We start from the raw sequence: 19,418 nt of genomic DNA, 5'->3' as shown, positions 1-19,418 counted from the left end.
ATCCTTAACTCAGTTCACATAGCAGGGATGTTTCTTGTCCAGCCTGATGGTTAGTTTTAAGGAATAAAGCTTTTTCCCCCATCTTCAGGGAGTACTGAAGTTCCACTCAGTGCCTTGACTTTGCCCTGGGCAAGAACAGAGTAAACCTTTGGCAGCCCAGCTACTGCAGTGCTGCGACACAGGGAAGTGGCATCCCCGGTTCGACTGGCGAGCCACCGTGCTGAATTCATGGGTGTCTACCTGAGAACCGCTGTTCTAGGACAGAACTCCAGACCCAAGGAAACGTAGCATACAAGTCCATGCTACTGTATATGTAGAAGTAAGTTTTTAATGGCTGGTTAATTATGATATCACTACATTTTATTGCAATATAGTACTATTTAAGCACTTTTAAAAATGCAAGGTGTACAAAGATTAAATTAAGACTGTAAATTGACTAAATATTTGGTTTTTATATAAATAGGTCATAACCACACTGTGTTGACATGTAATACTGTTATAATACAACAGTTAAACTGGTGAGTCTACACAACAGAAGCTGTCTGTAGTTAAACAAGGAAACAAAGTTGAAAAGACCATGTTAAAACAAAAAACTACTAAGATCAACAGGTTGGGATTGTAAGTAGCAACAAACATATTCACTCAGCTCCTGAGTAATTCAAGTTTTACAGTACACATTAAAAAATATCATTTCTTCCCATCAACACTATATATCCAAACCATCAGGTGTTTATGCATTTTGCAAATTACACTGATTGAACTATGTAACAATGGGGGTGGAGGTTGGCAAGTCATCCTGCTTGACGTTTACATCACCCACATGCTAATACATCCATGTTTTCTATTCTTCTGTCCCACCACAAGGTAGCAGGATTTTTGGTTTGTTTTGGACAATCGTTTTAAGGATTGATACTTGTCAATTTGGATGTCTGACATTATCAGTGATATTTTCAACTCTTAGTTGTCCAAGAGGCTTAAAGATGGAAATTTTCTCCTAACACTAAGTTAGAAATCATTTGCATCATGCTGTAAACTAGGAAGCAACATAAAGCAACAGACTTGTCCTTAGTACATAATTAAAATTCCAAATTCCAGTCAGCAGAGCTGGTCTACTTTCCATGTTGAATATGTCACAACACCTTTCAGATCTCCAAATGCATAGCTAGTGTAGGTAGTCTTCCACTGTGGCGAACGCGCAGGATCCAATTCCTGATCGAGCCATCAATCCTAGACACTGTGACGCTTGTCCCATTGCTAGGGCAAGTGGTGGTTGCTTTGGCAGATTGTGAGTCTCTGAAGAAGAACCAACAGTGGCAGTTGCAATACCCCATTAATTTCATAGTAACGCTCTGGAAACTTAAATTTTAAGCTCGCTTAAATCACTCCTTTAAACTCCATGTGTTTACTTGCAAAGTTTGCTCTTGCAGCAAGACGGAGCAGGAGCAACGAAGTGACATTTTCAAATTCCCTGCAGAGCACCATTATTGAATAGGGCTGGTTTTGCTTTGAACAACAACAGGCAATTATATCTGTTACATTAATATACCCCCCAAAACTAACCCTCTCTTTTAGTAAAAGAGTGCACCACAACATTGCTATACTTTGTGTTAATCACTCAGCCGGCCGAGTGCCAAGCCCAGCAGATGAAGCGCGGCGAGCAGCACCTGGAACAATAGACACTCTGTACCAAGCGTGAAAACCACCAGGCCGTACTTACCTAGTATTGCACTATTGAGTACAGAGCACACAGGTTCTCTTTGTATCGGGTCGAGCTGATTTCCAACAGGGCTGCTCCAGGGGTCTGAATACGCAAGTAAACTGAATGCATCCTGCGGAAAGATGATTTTGATTACATCTCACAGCTATATTCTACTAGCAAAAACCAGGACTGTTTTCTTATTTTGACTTGTGATTGTCAGTGTCCTTCATCAATAAAGAAGGATAAAAAGAATTCTAACATGACTTGTTACATTTTGAGCAAGCAGTGTTCTTCCCAACTGGAAGTTGTACGGGAATATGAAGTTAGCAGTATTTTAGTAAGTGGTGAGGAAAGGGAAAACAGCCTGAAAATTGCATGCAGTCGGTCTTTGGCAAGGGAATTCTTTTCCAGAGCAATCTCAAATCAAGATGAACGAGTTCACACACACAGAGTCCTGAAAAAGGTACATTTTAGGCATCTGTATCAAACCCTCTTTCTTGCAGTTTGTTTATCATTAGTGCTGAAAACAGCACTTTGACTCAAGAGGCCGAGCTACATGGTCAGAGATGAGATAGAGGGAAGTGCTAAATCCATCTCTGGTTTTAAGTGTATTACGGTATGAGATTGTCATCCCTGTGAGTGGGCTACACACCACAGCTGACTAGAATACTGCTCTCAGACAAAAAAAAAAAGTATAATCACCAAAGTTAAAGCCGAACAGTATTGCAATACCACATGCTGTAGAAAGTTTCCACTGGGCGGCACGGTTATTCACCTTAACACCACAATTTCAAGATTAAACATACCTTGAGCATTTTCTTATTCGCTGTGTTTTTGCCACATTCTCTTCTTAGTTGCTCACTCATTGCTTGCAATTCTCTTCCAAAATGGATCATTCTTTCAATAGCCGCTTGGCTGCCACCACATAGCTGACGTCTTAACTGACTTGAATCTACTTCTGCAAAAATGATATCGTCATCACCACCGCTAATAGAGCTGACAGTAACAGTCTCTGGATCTAGCGAATCTGCACCAATTTCACTCACAAGACATCTGCCTTCTCAGAGAGAAAGCACGTCGGGCCAGAGACCTTGGCATAACACGCTCCTATACCCAGCACTGTTCAATTGCTCCTTTATAAACATTAAGACTTAGCTAAGGGGAAAGGCTCTCTACACATGCTGTTTATTTTGCAATGGTTAATTTTAAACTAACTAGACTACAACCAAAATTTTACCCTAAAATTTTAGATGAGTTTAAAATTAGTAACAACAACAATAAAAGTCCACACAAGTTCTACCTTTTTAATTCTTTGGCATTGTGCTTCTAAAGATATGCCAAATCCAGAACTGCTAATAGAAAGCAAAAAGACCCCTGAACTTCCCGAACAGCCACGATGGATTTTGCTACAAGACAGTCATGTAGACTGCTGGTACTCCTTGTAGAATACATTAGCTTAATAATTTGAACATTTCAGGCTTCTTTTGTAATCAAGCAGAACACTACAATTGATTTCTTTACTGTTTGCCACAATATTCCCCAATACTAGTGATATTAAAATATATTAACGCAGTTTATGAATAGTAAGTCAACCCTTGACTTCTCTGAAAGTTCTGCCTTTTTAAAATTTACAACTAAAGCAACCTGTTAAAAAAAAGGCATTTAACCATTCTTTGCCCTTTTTCATCAATGGAATCAAGTTTTGAATCCAGATTTTGGTGTACACTTTAATTACAAAACCATTCTTCATTTTGATTTTAACATTGCTATCTGGTGTAATATTTTGACCGCTATTTCAAACAAGGATTTAAGTGGCCACTTCACTTTTTTTTCTTAGACATGAGCATATCACCTTGGGGAAAAAATCTGCCCACTTAAACTTTACATACACAGCACTAAGAAGAACATATAAATATTTCAAAAAGCAAAAGAACACACACAAAAAATATCACCAAACTCAAAACTGTGGGGAGTAAACACTGTAGGTTGAGGAGTCACGTGTCTTTTTTACAAAGGTGAAGCACCCACTAGTCTTCAAGCAGTGGTGTTTGTTGCTAGCTGCAGCCCAATCTAGGACATCACTTTCCAAAGGCATAAACCAACTACATTAAAAACCCACAAACAACTCTGCGCCCTGTGCAGCTGCTTCATGCCTGTCACAGCAAGCCTCTGTGGAAAGGCTGCAAGAGAGTAAAGCAGTGTTTTGCTTTTTGTCGCAGAAATGAGGCCTTGTTATTACCCAGTTTCTGAGCGTAATGCAGGGAAACAGCCTGGAACTTTGAATCTCCCCCCTCCAGGGCTGTAACAATTACATTTGCTTTTTCAACCTAAGTTACCCAGTATTTACCAGCAAAGCTGCGCGATTAGCAGCAGCAAATGCCCTCAGAACTGTGAGGTTTTCATAGGTATCTCTAAGTACTACTGCATTCTGAAAGTTCACGGGCTATATCCCGAGTTTCACATTTCATTTAAACTACCTACTAATTGATATCTGGTTAAATCAATTGTTTGAGAAGATAGTTCTGCAACTGCAGAAGTGGCTGGGCTGGATTCCCCCCCTTCTTCAGACACAGCCAGCAATAACAACCATTCTCTAAGCTCCAGCCTGTGTGCGCTTGAGTGACGAGACTGCCTTTCCTGGTCAGGGACACTTAGCACTGTAACTGATGGAGTAAACACGATCTTTTGATGGTGTGCTGGGAATCAGAGGGTATTTCATTACTCTTTTGTCACTAATGTCAACAGGTATGACTGAGTATAAAGCAGGTTAAGTAAAACAAAGTTACTTTTTAGACCACAACTATGTAAAGCGGGTTTTTTTTTGGTGGAAAACTTTTTTCTTGTAGACATCTCAGTTCCCAGATATAGCTCTTTTCTTGAGCATTTAATATTAGCACTTCACATTCTTCAATATATATAAGTGATTTGGAATTTCTACTCTTACTGTCGAGTGCAAAGATGCTATGAGAACCGTGAATGGTAAGAGGAGTAGGGGAACAGGGAGGAGCAATCTGTCAGCCCTCACCCAGGTGTGCTACACAGTAGGATGTTTCTTCTCAAAGGTACTTCCTTCAAAATTGATGCTGGTTTCAATACTCATGAGTTACCAGTTTCCCCTGTTCTCACACTGACCTTGGACTACCTAAATCAGTTATACGGTTTACATCCAGTAACAGCAAAACAAACAAACAAAATTAAGATTTGAGCCAATAACCCTAATTTTCAAGTTGGGAAGCATTGCAAGTAAAAACATAACCTTGTTGCCATCACTTAATAAAAATGTAAGAAATATCACTGCAGACCCATTTCTGTGTCACATTCTTCCATTTCGTGATCATGTTTAGAACTACCATTTAGGAAGCCATTGGATGAAGTCTCAGCAACCCCATTGGAGTAGTGATCTGTTTCCATGTCTACATCATTGCTGAAAAGAAAGTAATAAATAGAAGTTTTACTCATATTGAAGTACTTTGGGTTACCTCCTTCACAACTTCAGCACAGTACTTCCTCACCTTGGCTACGTAAAAGCTGCTTTTAAATATTACCAAGTTAGACCACAGTTTTTTCCGAACTGGTGATACCAGAGCACCAGGGAAATTTTAAGGTGTTCTCAACTAACATGAGCATTCAGTCAAATAGCATTTTCAGATGCTGAAAAATTAAACATGACCACAGTTATTCAGGATTAATTAGCATAACACTTTCTCAATACACACCAAAAAGTTCTTACCTTGTTCATATATCTGTACATACATAGAACTGGAGAAAATATACTATTCCCACTTTTCTTTTTAAAACAACACAATTAACTCAATATAAAGCCTACTTTGAGAATATCATACTTAAGTAAATAACTCTTTGAAAAAAGCCTTGGTCTCTCATTTGGTCTCAGTGGAATGACAGGGAAAAAGCAGAAAGACCCAAAGCAAATACTGAGTAAACCAGGACACTGAAGAGATACTCAGAGGCAAATTCAGAGCATACAACTCCTCACCACACTTTGCTCACAGAAGCACTTTTAGAAGATGCCAGCATGGCTTTGGGGACTGAACTTTGCTGACAGTTATATCCTAGCCTGTTCTATTTCGTCATAGAGAACAACAACCTAAAACCTCTCTCAAGACCAAAAAGATTCAGCTTCCTTTGAGGAAGGAAACCAAAGGGCCTCTCTGACTGGGCACCACTGCAGCCAAGGAACTGTCTTCCTCCTGTGAAAAATCTCTAAGTTGCCAGGACACCGCCAGGCTTTTTGGCAGAAGTGACTGCTGATGCAAAGACAAATCAAGAAGTTAAACAGTAAATTGTTACTCTTACTTTTTTCCCCTAATCATCACTATCCCAATTGAAATAATTTTTATCATCACCACATCATCATCACATCCTACTTGGTAGTTTTGGGAACCCATCTTGGACAATGTAGCTGAGTACTGTTGTATTTCACATCAAATTAGGTTCTGCTGCGTCTGTGCAACCCAGAGCTTAGTATTTATTGGTTATGAATAACCGTATTAACCCTGGTTAATACATCTATTTTCATTCTCTGAATTGAACATGTTTGCACAAGTGACAGTGATTTGAGTAGGCAAACAATTCTTGTGTGTGCAGTGGAAGGCAGTCCACGTTTCACATGCATCTTAATTATGTTTACTTTGCAGATACTGCCACAAATGGAGAGTATCTGGAAAACTTTTCATTACCTACATGCAACATGCTTAAATCAATGTCAGTGGTTTAAATTAAAATCCCAAGTGCCACGGAGCTAGTTCATCTTCACTATACAACTTCAAAACTGACCACAACTTCAAAACTGATGATAAATAGCTGTAAACAAGGTAATTTATTTTTGTCCATTGGATTTCTTTAATGAAACAGGAGAAGAGAGAGAAAAGAGAGTCTATTGAGCTTGAGAAGTTAAAACAAAACCAAAGCCCACTAAAGTGATCGCAAGCTGTTGCCCCCTTACACTGTTTTAATTGTTGTTGAAAAGAATCACATCAAATTCCACTGAAAACTCTTCTCTGCAATAAAAGCATAACACAAGCTTTAACGTACATTAGAAGCATCTGAAATTTATTCACCTGGAATAGCTGTTAACCTGCTGTGATCTTGACACATTTATGTTGTTGAGCTCTGGTACATTCAAGCTGGTGGTTGTGTGTTTACTTTGACAGTAAGATTGATGCGCTTTATTTGATATTACTCCATTACTGCAACTACTTTCAAACCCTGAAAGAAAGTTTTAATAATTGTAATCACCTACAAACTTATTTGTAAGTACCAATTTATAAGAGTGAAATAAGTGTAGCTTAATTGTTCCTGGTGAATAAACACTAGATTTGCCAAACAAATAAACCCAAGTATTTAGCCTCCATGTTTCAGGTATTTGAATTATTAAGGCTGTTACAGTGCAGAAGTTAAGCATTATTTAAAAAGTACCAATACACACCAGAAAGTTTTTCAGTTGTACTTATACACCAGTGAAACAGAAAACTGCAAAGTAGCATCATTTCTTAGAATTGATACAATGTTTCTGAAAGATCTGAAAAGCTTTTCTAGGCCACTGTAATTATTAGGAATGGAAGCAGACATGCATCTTACTAATTCCTAATCACGTAATTCCCTTGATAAATATGCACTAAAATTCAGTGCTGAAAATAATTTACATGTTGCTACACTTAAATACAACCTCCGTTCTTCCCCATATAATTATTTTAATTGTTAATATTGTGCTTTGCTAAATCAAATTACATCATGCTGTGCAATTATGATGTCTGGCTAAAATCTCTTCTGACCCCTCTAAAATATAATCAAGAAACTACTATTAGAAGCGAACATGTAATTGCCAGTTCTATCAAGCCCAAAAGCGGGAGCTCCCTAGTATCTTCTAACATAGAAGCAGGTCACAGGAAGGGCTTATTATTAAAAACACCACTTTCTACCATTCAGGAAACCCCCAAACCTCAATTCTAATAACACATTAATCAACTTACTTATTAAGTCACGGCTCTATTTTCAAAACTAGAAAGTTAGAGGTACTTTCTACAATACATCCAAATAACCACCTCGAGAACAAACAGAAAATCGGAGTGGACCTCCACTCACACATGTGATAGCACAGTCTTGACACAGAGGGAAAAACAGCGAAGTTGCTGCCTTTCCAAGGGCAGCAGGTATTGTGGTGGGCAGGCTACACTGGCTTCCCACTGAATCCCGGGGGGAGGGGGGAAGCCCCCAGTCAGCTCCAGTTTGGATTTAAGAATGAAACAGAAGATGACGGCCTCCATCTGCTACCTTAAGAGTCTTCGGTTCAAAGATGACACACTCATGTACCGTTTTAATATGCCCAACTTTTTTTCTGCAGGGGTGTTTTGGAAGGCACCAGGATCTCCCCATAGCCACAGGGCAGCTCTGAACATTCATGGCTTTCCACTGACGCTTTACCAACCACCACCTAGATGCTCTCAGAACTGTTTTCAACTGTGCAGACTGAAATTTGGCTGCCAGCAGAAAGTCTTTTACCTAACTCCACACAACCCAGCTCCTGGTATTTCCTACACAAAAGCAGCTGTTCCTACTATTCCATAAACAGCACAGGAAATGCAACATATACACCGCTTACTGGATTTAAACCACCTTGCCCAAGCCATAAATTATCATTGAAAGGATAACAGAAATTTGCGTCAGAACCTTTCATCTCCCAGAAACAAGCATTTCTTAGAAATCACTGGTGACCGGCTTTGAAAACCCTTAATAAAACCAAGAGCACATGCAAAAAAAATTTGATTCTATTTACACACTTTCCATTTCCCCAGTGACTGAGAATCACATATTTAATCGTTAAAACTATACTTTTATACAAAGCATTCGGTATCAACTCTTACGTAAAACAAACTGTCAGTCTGTGAGTATTTGTAACTTCTCCCAATATTTAATTGTTTAAAAAAAAAAAATTCATCGTGTGGGATATTTGATTCTATTTACACACTTTCCATTTCCCCAGTGACTGAGAATCACATATTTAATCGTTAAAACTATACTTTTATACAAAGCATTCGGTATCAACTCTTACGTAAAACAAACTGTCAGTCTGTGAGTATTTGTAACTTCTCCCAATATTTAATTGTTTAAAAAAAAAAAATTACATCGTGTGGTATATCCAAATCTATGCGGCATATCCTCCCCATCGACTTACCAGAAAAATGTGTGCTGCTCCCTTTGCCTGTCGCCAAATTGTGAATATTCATTCCATGGCTGGGACTCATGCTAGGGCTACTGAATGATCGTGGGCTAACAGGGTAACTGTCTTGAGATTTTGGACTGTGGCCTCCCAAACACCGCACTTCACTGTCTGTACCATTCACCATCTCTATAAACTGGCGCACCCTAAACAAAAGGCAAAAAAGTTAAGCTAATAAAACAATTAACATATTTCAATTTACCAATGACAGCAATGATTTAATTTTAGTGTTAAATATACAAAAAGTCTGACTCAACAAAATGCTGGATGTCAGTAACCCAATCATCAAGAAGCTTTAGAGTATTCAGCCCAAAATAAACAATTACAAAATTTCCGAGGGAGAAGAACAGGAGTATTATCCTTCGAGGACGGACTTTGGTAATAAGTCCTCAAAGTTCAGAGAACTAAACTGTATTTTCTTGTTTTAACTGTTTGGTTTTATTGGCAGGGGCAAGGTTATTTCCTGAGAAGGGTGTGTCGTTACGTTGTCACGTCTGTCATTTCTCTCAAAGTAAATGAGAACATAGTTTGATCCTCTGGAACAGTAAGCATTAAATGGTAACTGTTAACATTAAACATTTGCACTAGAAAACAGTGTGAAAAGCAAGCTCATATACAAACCTTCCCTTTAGAGGCTGTTGCTCTTTGTCAATTTTATTTTAGATAAGGAGGTTTTACTATAGACTTTCAAGAAGCTCAGAACTACTGCTTAATGTTTTAGGCTTGGATAGTCTCAATAGAACAGGCAAAATTTAGAAAGACAGACTGAGAAAAAGATAACATAAGTTGACGTTATCGAGTGAAGGCTTTCATCAAAACGTTCGCATTTTACGAATTCTGTGATAAGTCTGCAGTACTATCACGTGAATTCTGTTTGGCACTTGAGCATGACAGACTTCAAACACATTCCAAGTTACTTAACTGAACATAAAAATTAAAGTGCTTTTTTCTTATAGGAGATAAGACTTTTTTCACATTCAAACGCTACAATGTGATACAAAAATCTGGAGGATCAGCACAGCTGGCAAGTAAAAATGCCAGAACGAAGGTGACTACTGTGTGCCTGGGAAGCCAAGACAACTCTTTGGGATTATGGAATTTCCACAGTAGTAGCCAGAGGTTTCTAGTAAAGTGACAAGGAGTGAAACAACTCCTTTAAACTGGTCTTTAAAATCAGTCACCCATTTGGAGGAACAAACTCTTAACCTTCTTGAATATGATACTCTATCAGTTTACATTTTAAGTTTTACTTGCCACCCAATTTGGATAAAATTGATTTGAAAAATTACAAAACTTAGTTCTAGAGAACAAGCCTACAGTGAGATGTGAATTATGCTGCAAAACAGGACCTTGATGACAAAACCTAGTTAAACAAGTAGCAAATAACATAGCATAAAAAAGTGAACTATACACATTTTCTAAAAAATGCTGCTTAACTTCGTTTAATTTTCTGTGAAAGCTTTAAATGAGTAACTGTCTTGTCTCAGAAGGTACTGTGTCATCTATAAACACACATCTGTATAATTTGAAGACTCACTTTAATGCAAATAAGAGATTAGGATTTCTTTCTAGTAAACTTGGATACAACTGTTGTGTTGTTTCAATGGCTTCTCCCATTCTTCCTGCTAAAACCAATTTCTGAATTCCTGTTCACCAAAAAACAAATAAGAGATTAGGATTTTTTTCTAGTAAACTTGGATACAGCTGTTACGTTGTTTCAATGGGTTCTCCATTCATCCTGCCAAAACCAATTTCTGAATTTCTGTTCACCAAAACCAACATCAGTTAAATGGACAGCTTATGGATTAATACAAGTAAATTCATGATTAAAAGACACTGCAATCATCAATCAACAAGGTTCTTTTCCTTTTAGAAAAAAATAGGGTAAAGAAAGATCATGCTTCCTTAAAACGTTTAAGAACTGCACTTCACCTACATATATCTAAATGAGTACTCAGTATTTTTATTTATTGCCAGCATACAACTACTTTGTACTCAGATTGCTCATTTAGAGCTAGATTAAGATTGCAGACACTCTTCTGTGATTTATTTCTCATTTTCATTCCTTAATAAATAAGCACATACCAAACTACTGTCACCCAAGAACATCCAAATTGCATCCCACCTCCCACAGGTTCGACTTTAACTAAGAAAACCAAGATGTAGTCTCTCTCACCTACAACACATACTTCCAGTCAGATTACAGTTGGCTAAACCTCTCCAGAACAGTCCCTGCTTTATTGATGCTTCTGTTGCTGTAACCTGGCACAAGTCACAAACAGCCTCACAGCTCTATCCACCAACTGGGAAACTGATCCAAATGAAAAACAGCCCAACGAATGGGTTATTTTTCAACCAGAGCAGTTTCCCGGTGGTGTGCCATGCAGTCACACAAATGTTTGTGTTCATACAGCAGGGATTTAAATGAGCGGGGGGGCACTGTTTAACCAGGCTGCCGAACAGCACTGCCACAGCAAGTTAGAACTGAACTGCCGTTCGCTCTCCTTGTCCTCTTCCCCCTCACACCTGTAAGCACAAAAACCTCAAACTTGATTTAACTTACAAAGCATTCTCTAACCTCTACCCCTTTTCACGGTTGAGATAAAAGTCTAAATGTTTGTCAAGACTAAGTTTTATATTCCTGTTTGTGACTGACCATTAGCTCTCACAAACACTCGTTTAGAGACATTATCCACATTTGTTTAAAACAGATCACGATTTTCCATTCAAGAGAAAGGCAATCCGCTACATCAAACAAGTTCCAAAGCATTAGTGCGGAAGTTCATCTTAACCAGCTGTTCACAGGTATATAACTTTACATGACAGCAAAGAATTGTACTATGGAGTAGTGCTGAAAGGAAATTCTACAAAGATGTGTAAGAGAAAGTTTTATGTAATATTTGTTTAAGGGAGGAAAAAAAAAGTGTGTAACATGCTTTCCAGGCTTACTTTGTCTATTTTTAATGGAAGCTAATTCTTCTAGCACAGTCTGGTCTGTGGATCTGGCGAATGCCTCTGCTGTTGCACAGTATCCATGGTGAACTAAGTAAGATGATACCATTCTAAAAATAAACACAAACAAAACCCAGAAACACTCATTAAATACAGGTAAGAAACCCAAGAATTTCTTGAATGTAAAACCCCTTTCAGAAAAAAGTGACTGAATTAAAGAGTTCTACTTGAAATTCAGAAATTTATGTAACAAGTTAGACAAAAGCAATTCAGTTGAGCCAGTATCTTCTTCAAAACACTGTACAGAAAACCAATTAAAAAAATATCATTTTATTGTGATAAATTTTAATAAAAATGATTTATCACCTAAAGGTAGGCTCAGTTAAAGTACCACCTGCTAATTAAGCTTCTTTTTTGCTCATTATGTACATTGAAGTGAAATTTCTGCCCACTACGTTTTTGTTTTCACTGAAGAAATACAAAATAAAAAGTCACAACCACCATTTCTCCAAGTGAGACACTAATGAGTCACAACTTCACCTGGCACGCTGAAGGCTGAGAAGGAAAATTTCCAGAGCCCGTTACAACCACGGCAATTTTTCTAAACTCCCCAACCCACATTAGATAGGTCAAATTGGAATGGAAGACTTACACTCATCATTATAAACTCTTAATTAAGTAATGATGTAGGTAACTCTTCCCCCAAACATCTATTCATGCTCAATTTTATATACATTTATCAAGCCTGTTATGTCAACAAAACTATTAGTACTAGCTTTTAATACTATCAGTAATTTTTTTTTGCATGAGACAATAGATACAATGTTTTAAAGACCTCTGAAATCATGCAATTATTAACTTCTTTTTAAAATGAACAACATTCAAAGTCTTACTTCTGAATCATCGTTTGCCACTCTCCTTCCCGATCTCCTATCGGAAATCTGTCAATCTGTGCTTGAATTTTGGTTCTCCATTCTCTCATATAGTCTTCAATATCAAATACAAACGGGTGTTGTCCAAAATTAGCATCCACAACCTCTCCTGGTGTTTGAAGGCCTACTGTAGGGTACAAGTTTGGCTGCAAGAAATTTTTCAATTAGTTTTTTTTCCTCTTATTCTAAACTCCCCACATATTTTTTTTTTCATCTCTGTAATAATATCCCCAATGCTACTAGTAGTGTGAAGAAGCAAATACCTCTGGATCATCTGTCCAGCAGTTAAAGCAACTTCTACCGATCTAGCAATACAATGACTGATTAATTTTTATTCCCAGTGGCCACAATTTTTTTATTTTGAAATAAGAAAGCCTTACTGATCATTCCCTTTCTAGTCAGAAAATGCACTTTTTAAACTGTGTTAAAGTTTACAACTTCTGGGTTCAGTTTTACAAAAGATTAAATACCAATTTTTAAATGATTTTTAAAGACCAGGATTAAAGTTTCTTTTAAAAAGAGAACAAAAATTAAACTTACAAAGTGGGCCATTTTCCTTTTGGGGTGAAATACTTAAAACATCGCTGAATTTTAGTGGTAAGAACTGACAGGATAGAGAACTCATTAGCCTCAAAGTCCAAGTGTAGCGCCTAAAAAGAACTGTAACAGTGCATTGAAGTTCTCGTGAATTCCTGGACTTGTATCTAGAAAAAGACTTTAAAGCATTTATTGTTGTCTCAGTTTTATTTTCTGCTTTGAGATTAGGTCTCCATGCAAATTTGAAACATGCCAAATATGAAAAAAGTAAAATCTGCCTGTTGGGATTAAAGTGACCTTCTTAAATGCAACTAGCATCTCAGAAACGGCAATGCAGTCTGGTGGGGTTTTTGGGTGGGTAGGAGTTTTCTTGTTTGTTTGTGGGGTTTTTTAATGCAGAAATATACCTGCATCATATTTACACTGCCATCAATGGTGGCATGGTATAGTGGTATGCTCATCTACAGAACTATACGCTAAATAAATGAAACTATCAAAAAGAAAGTATCGACGTGCAGGTCAATAGGAACACTGAAGCGCAGTGAAATTAAAGAAAAATACTCGGTTGTTAAAACCATGCCCAAGCCAATCTTCTCCCCCCGCCTTTTCTGTTTTTTAAATAAACTTTGCTCATAGCGTTACCTAGTCTAGACAAATCAACAAAGCGTAAGTCTCAAATCTTTTAATGAGATGAAAACAATCCATTCTAATGAGGAGGGGTCCAGCTTCAAGCTTCAGATTACAGTCAGTTTTCCTGTGCTGGTACCATGTGCTAGCAAGGAGCCCTGCCGGCACCCCACAGGTCCAGGACAAGTGGCAGTGGCTTCCTACATGAAGTACCCAATCCTGTGGTGGGGCCGAAAGGTGCCCTGGGTTATTGACTTCATTGTCCCTTACTATCTGTTCTTGCCTCCTAAGGCCATAGCAAACAGAGTAGCTGGCCAGATGGAAGTGTGTCACACACTGCACCCTAACCAGATTAAATCAGAAATGAAGTGGATAAGAAAAAAACCAAAGTCCAGTATCATGCCTTTACCAGTAGCATAGGGAACACATTTTATAATGATTTCAAGGAAAGTACAATTTAATTGACTGAAATGCTGGAAGACTTCAGATATCTGCAGCTTTCTTAAAAAAAAGATAAAATTACTTCGATACATTTGATCTTATGGAGTGAACAGTATAGAAAGATTTTGAAAATTAGGCATCAAGCATGAGTTACAGTGACCATGTCTGAAGCAGCCAGCCTTTCTGACTATGATACACAGCTCTGTACACACATGCACAATGCTGGTGTTGAATATAGCTCTGACTTTGTATGTAAGGCCTGCATGTGTCAAAGAAACTATGTCATAACTACTGGTATGCATTATTTTCTGCTAAACTTCCATTAGAAATGCCTGAATGTTAAAAACCTGAAAAGGAAAACCCCGGCGAGGACTGGTATAAAAACAAAAAACTTTTTGCTTCAATTAACAAATCATCACTGAAATGATGAGAAGAAATATCTGATATTAAATTGGTTAAGAAGATTATCGTTGTATTTCCAAGAAGCATAAGGTAAATGCAAGTTGCATTTGAAACATCTGTTTATAATACACATGAAAGCTGTTTGAAAATGCACTTATCTTACCGGTAAATCTGTGAAAGCGATGCCTGTAATGAAGAGAAAATTAAGATTAATTTCCTTATGTCTGGATTCTAGCCTAATTTTCTTAACGTGTATCCTTGTAAGTTCAGGAAACTCACCCAAACCATCTCAAAAATAAGTATGGTGACATTCATGACAATTAGGCACAACTTATGTGCTTGAGTAATAAAGGGCAGCATTTGGCAAAATGTAATTTTCATTCAAAAGCACTCAATTTGCCCTCAATTTTTCAAAATAGGGCTTAAGATTTAGCAAACATCATACAGATATGCATATTTAAAAGTAAGAAAATTCTGGCTATAGATTAAAATTAACAGGAAAAATGAGAATATCTGAAAATATTTTTTCACTTGCTTGCCTTAAAGCTGACACGCTAAGATTTAACAGTGCCTCTTCTTGCTTGCTATTACTTTTCTTCATTAGCTGGCATTATTTTTACATGAGCAGCACGTGCCCATAATACTCCAAACAAGTCTAGTAAATATTTCACTCTAATCCACATCAGTGTGTTTTGTTTTGGTTTTCAAACAGAAGAGCTTAGTGTCTTGTTATATAATTAAAACCATCCATCTACCCATAAAACTGAGGCAGTGATTTTGCTGTCTCAGGATTAGAGAAAAATCTGACCACTATACACTTCAGGAACTTCAAGCAATATTGCGGGAGTGGGGGAAAGAAGCTTTCAGTTAAAAAAAATAAAGATGACGAAATCTCCTTCTGACAGCCAAATGGTAACAGTATTTCATCGTTTCCCTTGTTGCTGTAAGCATTTCTTTAATTATTTTTTTTTTAAATGCTTGATGATTTGAATCCCCTTATCCCTTCAAACTCCTATTTTGTATCACTGCCTTTTCAGATTTAAGATTAAAACAAAGCTTTTAGCCTTTTGTCCTAAACTCCACCCCTGCTTTCCATCTCTATTCTTCACCAAGATTTCAAGTCTCATAAAGCATCTGGATTCCTTACATTTTTGATACCAAAGAACGACATATAGAGTGAACTTGTTTCCTCCAATCACATCTCAAAGCTATCATTTTATTTATCACCCATTCACACCCTAACTTTTTCTAAGCTACTATTACTTTCTCTGTTTGGCACATTTTGACATCCAACTCAGCCTTTTCCAAAATAGTCATGGCAGTAGGCAAGATAAATGACTGAGTGACAGGTAGGTATTGGGGGTTTTGAAGGGTTTGGTTTTGGGGTTTTTTCAACCCAGAATTTCATACTTGCATAAGTAACTGCTTATCCCTTTTTGTAGCATCAAATCCCAGGCTGAGCCAGAGACTTCCACGAGTACATCTGTGGCCCAGAGAAGAAACATAAATGTCCTCCAAGTCACAGTTGCATAGGAATTCTGGACAACCAGCAGCAGCAAAACCTCAGCAAGACAGCTAAAATTTCTAATTTCTTTTCCTCCTAAACACAGATTTTCCTCTGTCAGAAATTCAAGCTAGCAAAGCCCACGACAACAGAACAGCTGTCAGGTTTCCTTCTGAAATCCATAAAGTGTTTGTCAGACTCTATGACAGATAATGTTTTACTAGCCTCTCCTCACCTATGCCATTCTGTTCTCCTCAAACAGATTTTAATCACTTTGAGTCTTGTTTCACAGTTGGCCTAATCCAGTCTGCTTTTTAAGACTTAAGAGAAGGTTCTGCTCCTCCCTCCTTAGCTCTTCCATGCATGTGAACATACAAGCAGTCAGAAAACAAGTGTCTCTCTGGTCTAATCCAACTTACCTGCAGGCACACTGCTACTAGTTCCAAAAGGGAATAAGGCAAGACTACCCTTCTCAGTTTTAACCCCGTTAAAGATTAGGGTAAACACAACAGGAGCCTGTTATCTTCTGTTTTGACCTATACCCTGAAACAGGGCCAAAAGTAACAACTGTATACAGTGCATGGTTCAAGTGTCCCACTGCCACAGGTGTCAAGGTTTTAAGTCCAGGTATGTAGACTCATTCAATTCAGAAGAAACCTTAAATCACGATAGAATAGAATCACAGAGTGATTACTTGGAGTTGACCTCTGGAGGCACCTAAGTCCTGCTCTGAGTAGGGGCAGTACAACTCCAAAGTTAGATCTGTTTGCTCAGGGCCTGAGCAAACAAACAAGCAACCTTGTTCTGAGAGACAAGGAGAAGTTAAACCACGTCCTTCCCCTTACTACTTTCCAAACTCTCCTCGTGTTTGGCAATGTGAGGCAACAGAACAGCAATTTCAAGAGTCCCTATCTCAATAGCCTCTTGTTTCATTTCAAGCTAGCGTCACTTTTCCTTATCATATTTCTATCCGTGACAAAACCTTTTTTCTTCTTTCTGAACTCTATCCCTTGAATCTTCCTACTCTACACAATTCCAAGATCTCTTCCCAAGCCCTCGCTCCCTCCTTAATGCAGGAAGTAGATTCTTTTTTTATTCTTTCTTTACACTCTGTATCTTTGCTCGTTAAATTGTATTAAGTAACTGAATAATTATATAGATTGCATCAAAAATTGTAACTCTACCTGTTCCTGCCATCTTCAAACTCAAAAGTTGTCTTGCAGTTTTGCATAATGCTAAAATTTACCACAAGGTTTTAATGGACTTAATTTTAGCACAGCTTGTATAATTCATAGCTATAGCCCACCTATGCATGACTCCAGGCTGGGAAACCAAAAGACACTGTCCTCCAACATATGTTCAAAAGATTGCCCATCTGATGTAAGGTTTTAGTGAAGGCTAGGTGTCCCCAGTACAGCAGCAATGACTTTTAGCTATATCCATTCTCCATTTCTCCAGTTTTCTTGTATCTGTTACTTTGTTATAAACGTCAAGTATTATTTGTGGATTTAGTAGCAGAGTTCATAAATGCTGCTCCTATGGAATGAGATGCTATGACAAATCCCTCCAAATTCACAAAGAATGTTAGTGGAAGTGGCACACAAGAAATTAGTCTTCCTAATTCTTTAATTAATTCATAGATAACGAGACTATCAAAAGAACTACTCAAACACGTTGCTCCTAACACGAAGAGTTTCAGATTTACAACAGACTTACAGACATAATGTTATCATTAAAGATAACGTTTCTCCATACCCAAGCTGTGTCCGTTCTTTGTGTAGAAGCAGGTATTATTGATAAGGTTGACACAACAACCAATGACATCACCCGTAGTAAACGTTGGGCCGTAGGGTTGTCCAGTTCCAGAGGAACAGAATGAATGTCCATCATCTCCATGGTAACCATATGAATGTTTATCCCAACCTAGAGAACAAAAGCATCTGCAATTTAGTCGTTTACTTTATTATGAAATAATGGAAAGACTGCAAAGTTAGCATATTCTAACCAGGTTAATACAGTTAATCACTATGCTTAGCTTCTGATTTCTAAGATTTCTTATCTAAAAAAAACTGTTTCATTTTTAAAAAAGCGACAACTTCTTTTATCAAAATGGCTGAACAGGTAATTCCATTTGTAGTACATAACAGATAAGGCAAATTCAGGTAACACATTTTTCTCTTTAAGTGAACCGACAAAATTATCAACACCAAAAACATGATCAGCTACAATGTTGAAATTTGAAAAGCTACATGCAGATTTGACATGTCCCAATAAAGCAATGAAGATTCTCCTGTTTTCTCTTTCATCTTGCAAAACTATTGCTACCATATGTCATAATCAAATTCTTCCTGGCTAAAACCCAAACGTGCATCTCTGAGGAAACACATTTCTACTCCTGATTATTCTTAATGACTATTCAGCAGCAAGCAGCCTCTGCATAATAGCAGAATCTCCAGACCATAGTGTCACTAGCTTTGCTGTCCCTAAAAATTAAAAAAAGAAGGAAAAATAATTATCAATACAGGTGAAAGTCACAGCCAGCAGGCAAATCATTATGTATACAAATATGGTGCTAATTTTGCAGGTGAAGAAGCTGCAGAACTAGTTAAGAAGCTTCATATCGTTACACTACTCAAGGAAATTCACAGCAAGCGATTTTAATCTGTGCTCATTTCAACTCAATACTAAACAAAAATACACAGAAAAGGAGTAAAATTTCAGGCACTATACAGATCTATTAAATGCCTATTCAAAATAATAGAAAGCATGATCTTTAACACAAATCACCAAATTTCATATATGTAAGTGCCCATTCTGACTGTAAGAATTTATACTGGCAACTCAAGATTATTTTTGAAGAGTAAAAGGTTGTGGGTTTATTCTTCTTCTGTCAAGCTGCTATGTAACAGGTTAATTTGAAAGTATTTTCCGTACTTAGGCCCTTAATCTGTATGAACAGTAGCTTCAACCAGCACTACATTAAGCATCTCTCAATAAATTAAATACCCCAAATTACCACAGTTACATTGATTAGTAGTATCTTTGATAATTATTTGCAATGCATCCTAAATCAAACTCAAACTTAAT

At 37.6% G+C, this 19,418-nt stretch overlaps 1 protein-coding gene across 1 annotated transcript in view; it reads right to left on the bottom strand.

Moving 5' to 3' along the window:
- Positions 1-342: 342 nt before the first annotated feature.
- RANBP9 (RAN binding protein 9) overlaps positions 343-19,418 on the bottom strand; it is a 31,985-nt gene continuing 12,909 nt past the window's right edge. Inside the window, exons 3-13 of the mRNA XM_009895798.1 lie at positions 18,087-18,254; positions 14,991-15,013; positions 12,782-12,966; positions 11,886-11,998; positions 10,474-10,582; positions 8,892-9,082; positions 6,778-6,925; positions 5,050-5,123; positions 2,506-2,657; positions 1,718-1,829; positions 343-1,293 (exon numbers count right to left, since the gene is read on the bottom strand). Of these exons, the coding sequence (XP_009894100.1) occupies positions 1,163-1,293; positions 1,718-1,829; positions 2,506-2,657; positions 5,050-5,123; positions 6,778-6,925; positions 8,892-9,082; positions 10,474-10,582; positions 11,886-11,998; positions 12,782-12,966; positions 14,991-15,013; positions 18,087-18,254 (1,406 nt within the window). The 3' untranslated portion in view covers positions 343-1,162. The remainder of the gene's footprint in view (positions 1,294-1,717; positions 1,830-2,505; positions 2,658-5,049; positions 5,124-6,777; positions 6,926-8,891; positions 9,083-10,473; positions 10,583-11,885; positions 11,999-12,781; positions 12,967-14,990; positions 15,014-18,086; positions 18,255-19,418) is intronic.

Source organism: Charadrius vociferus, unplaced genomic scaffold (genome assembly GCF_000708025.1).
Source record: "Charadrius vociferus isolate BGI_N301 unplaced genomic scaffold, ASM70802v2 scaffold422, whole genome shotgun sequence".
NCBI lineage: Eukaryota > Metazoa > Chordata > Aves > Charadriiformes > Charadriidae > Charadrius > Charadrius vociferus.
Note: the sequence above shows the minus strand (reverse complement) of the source record. Positions and strands in the feature narration are given on the sequence as shown.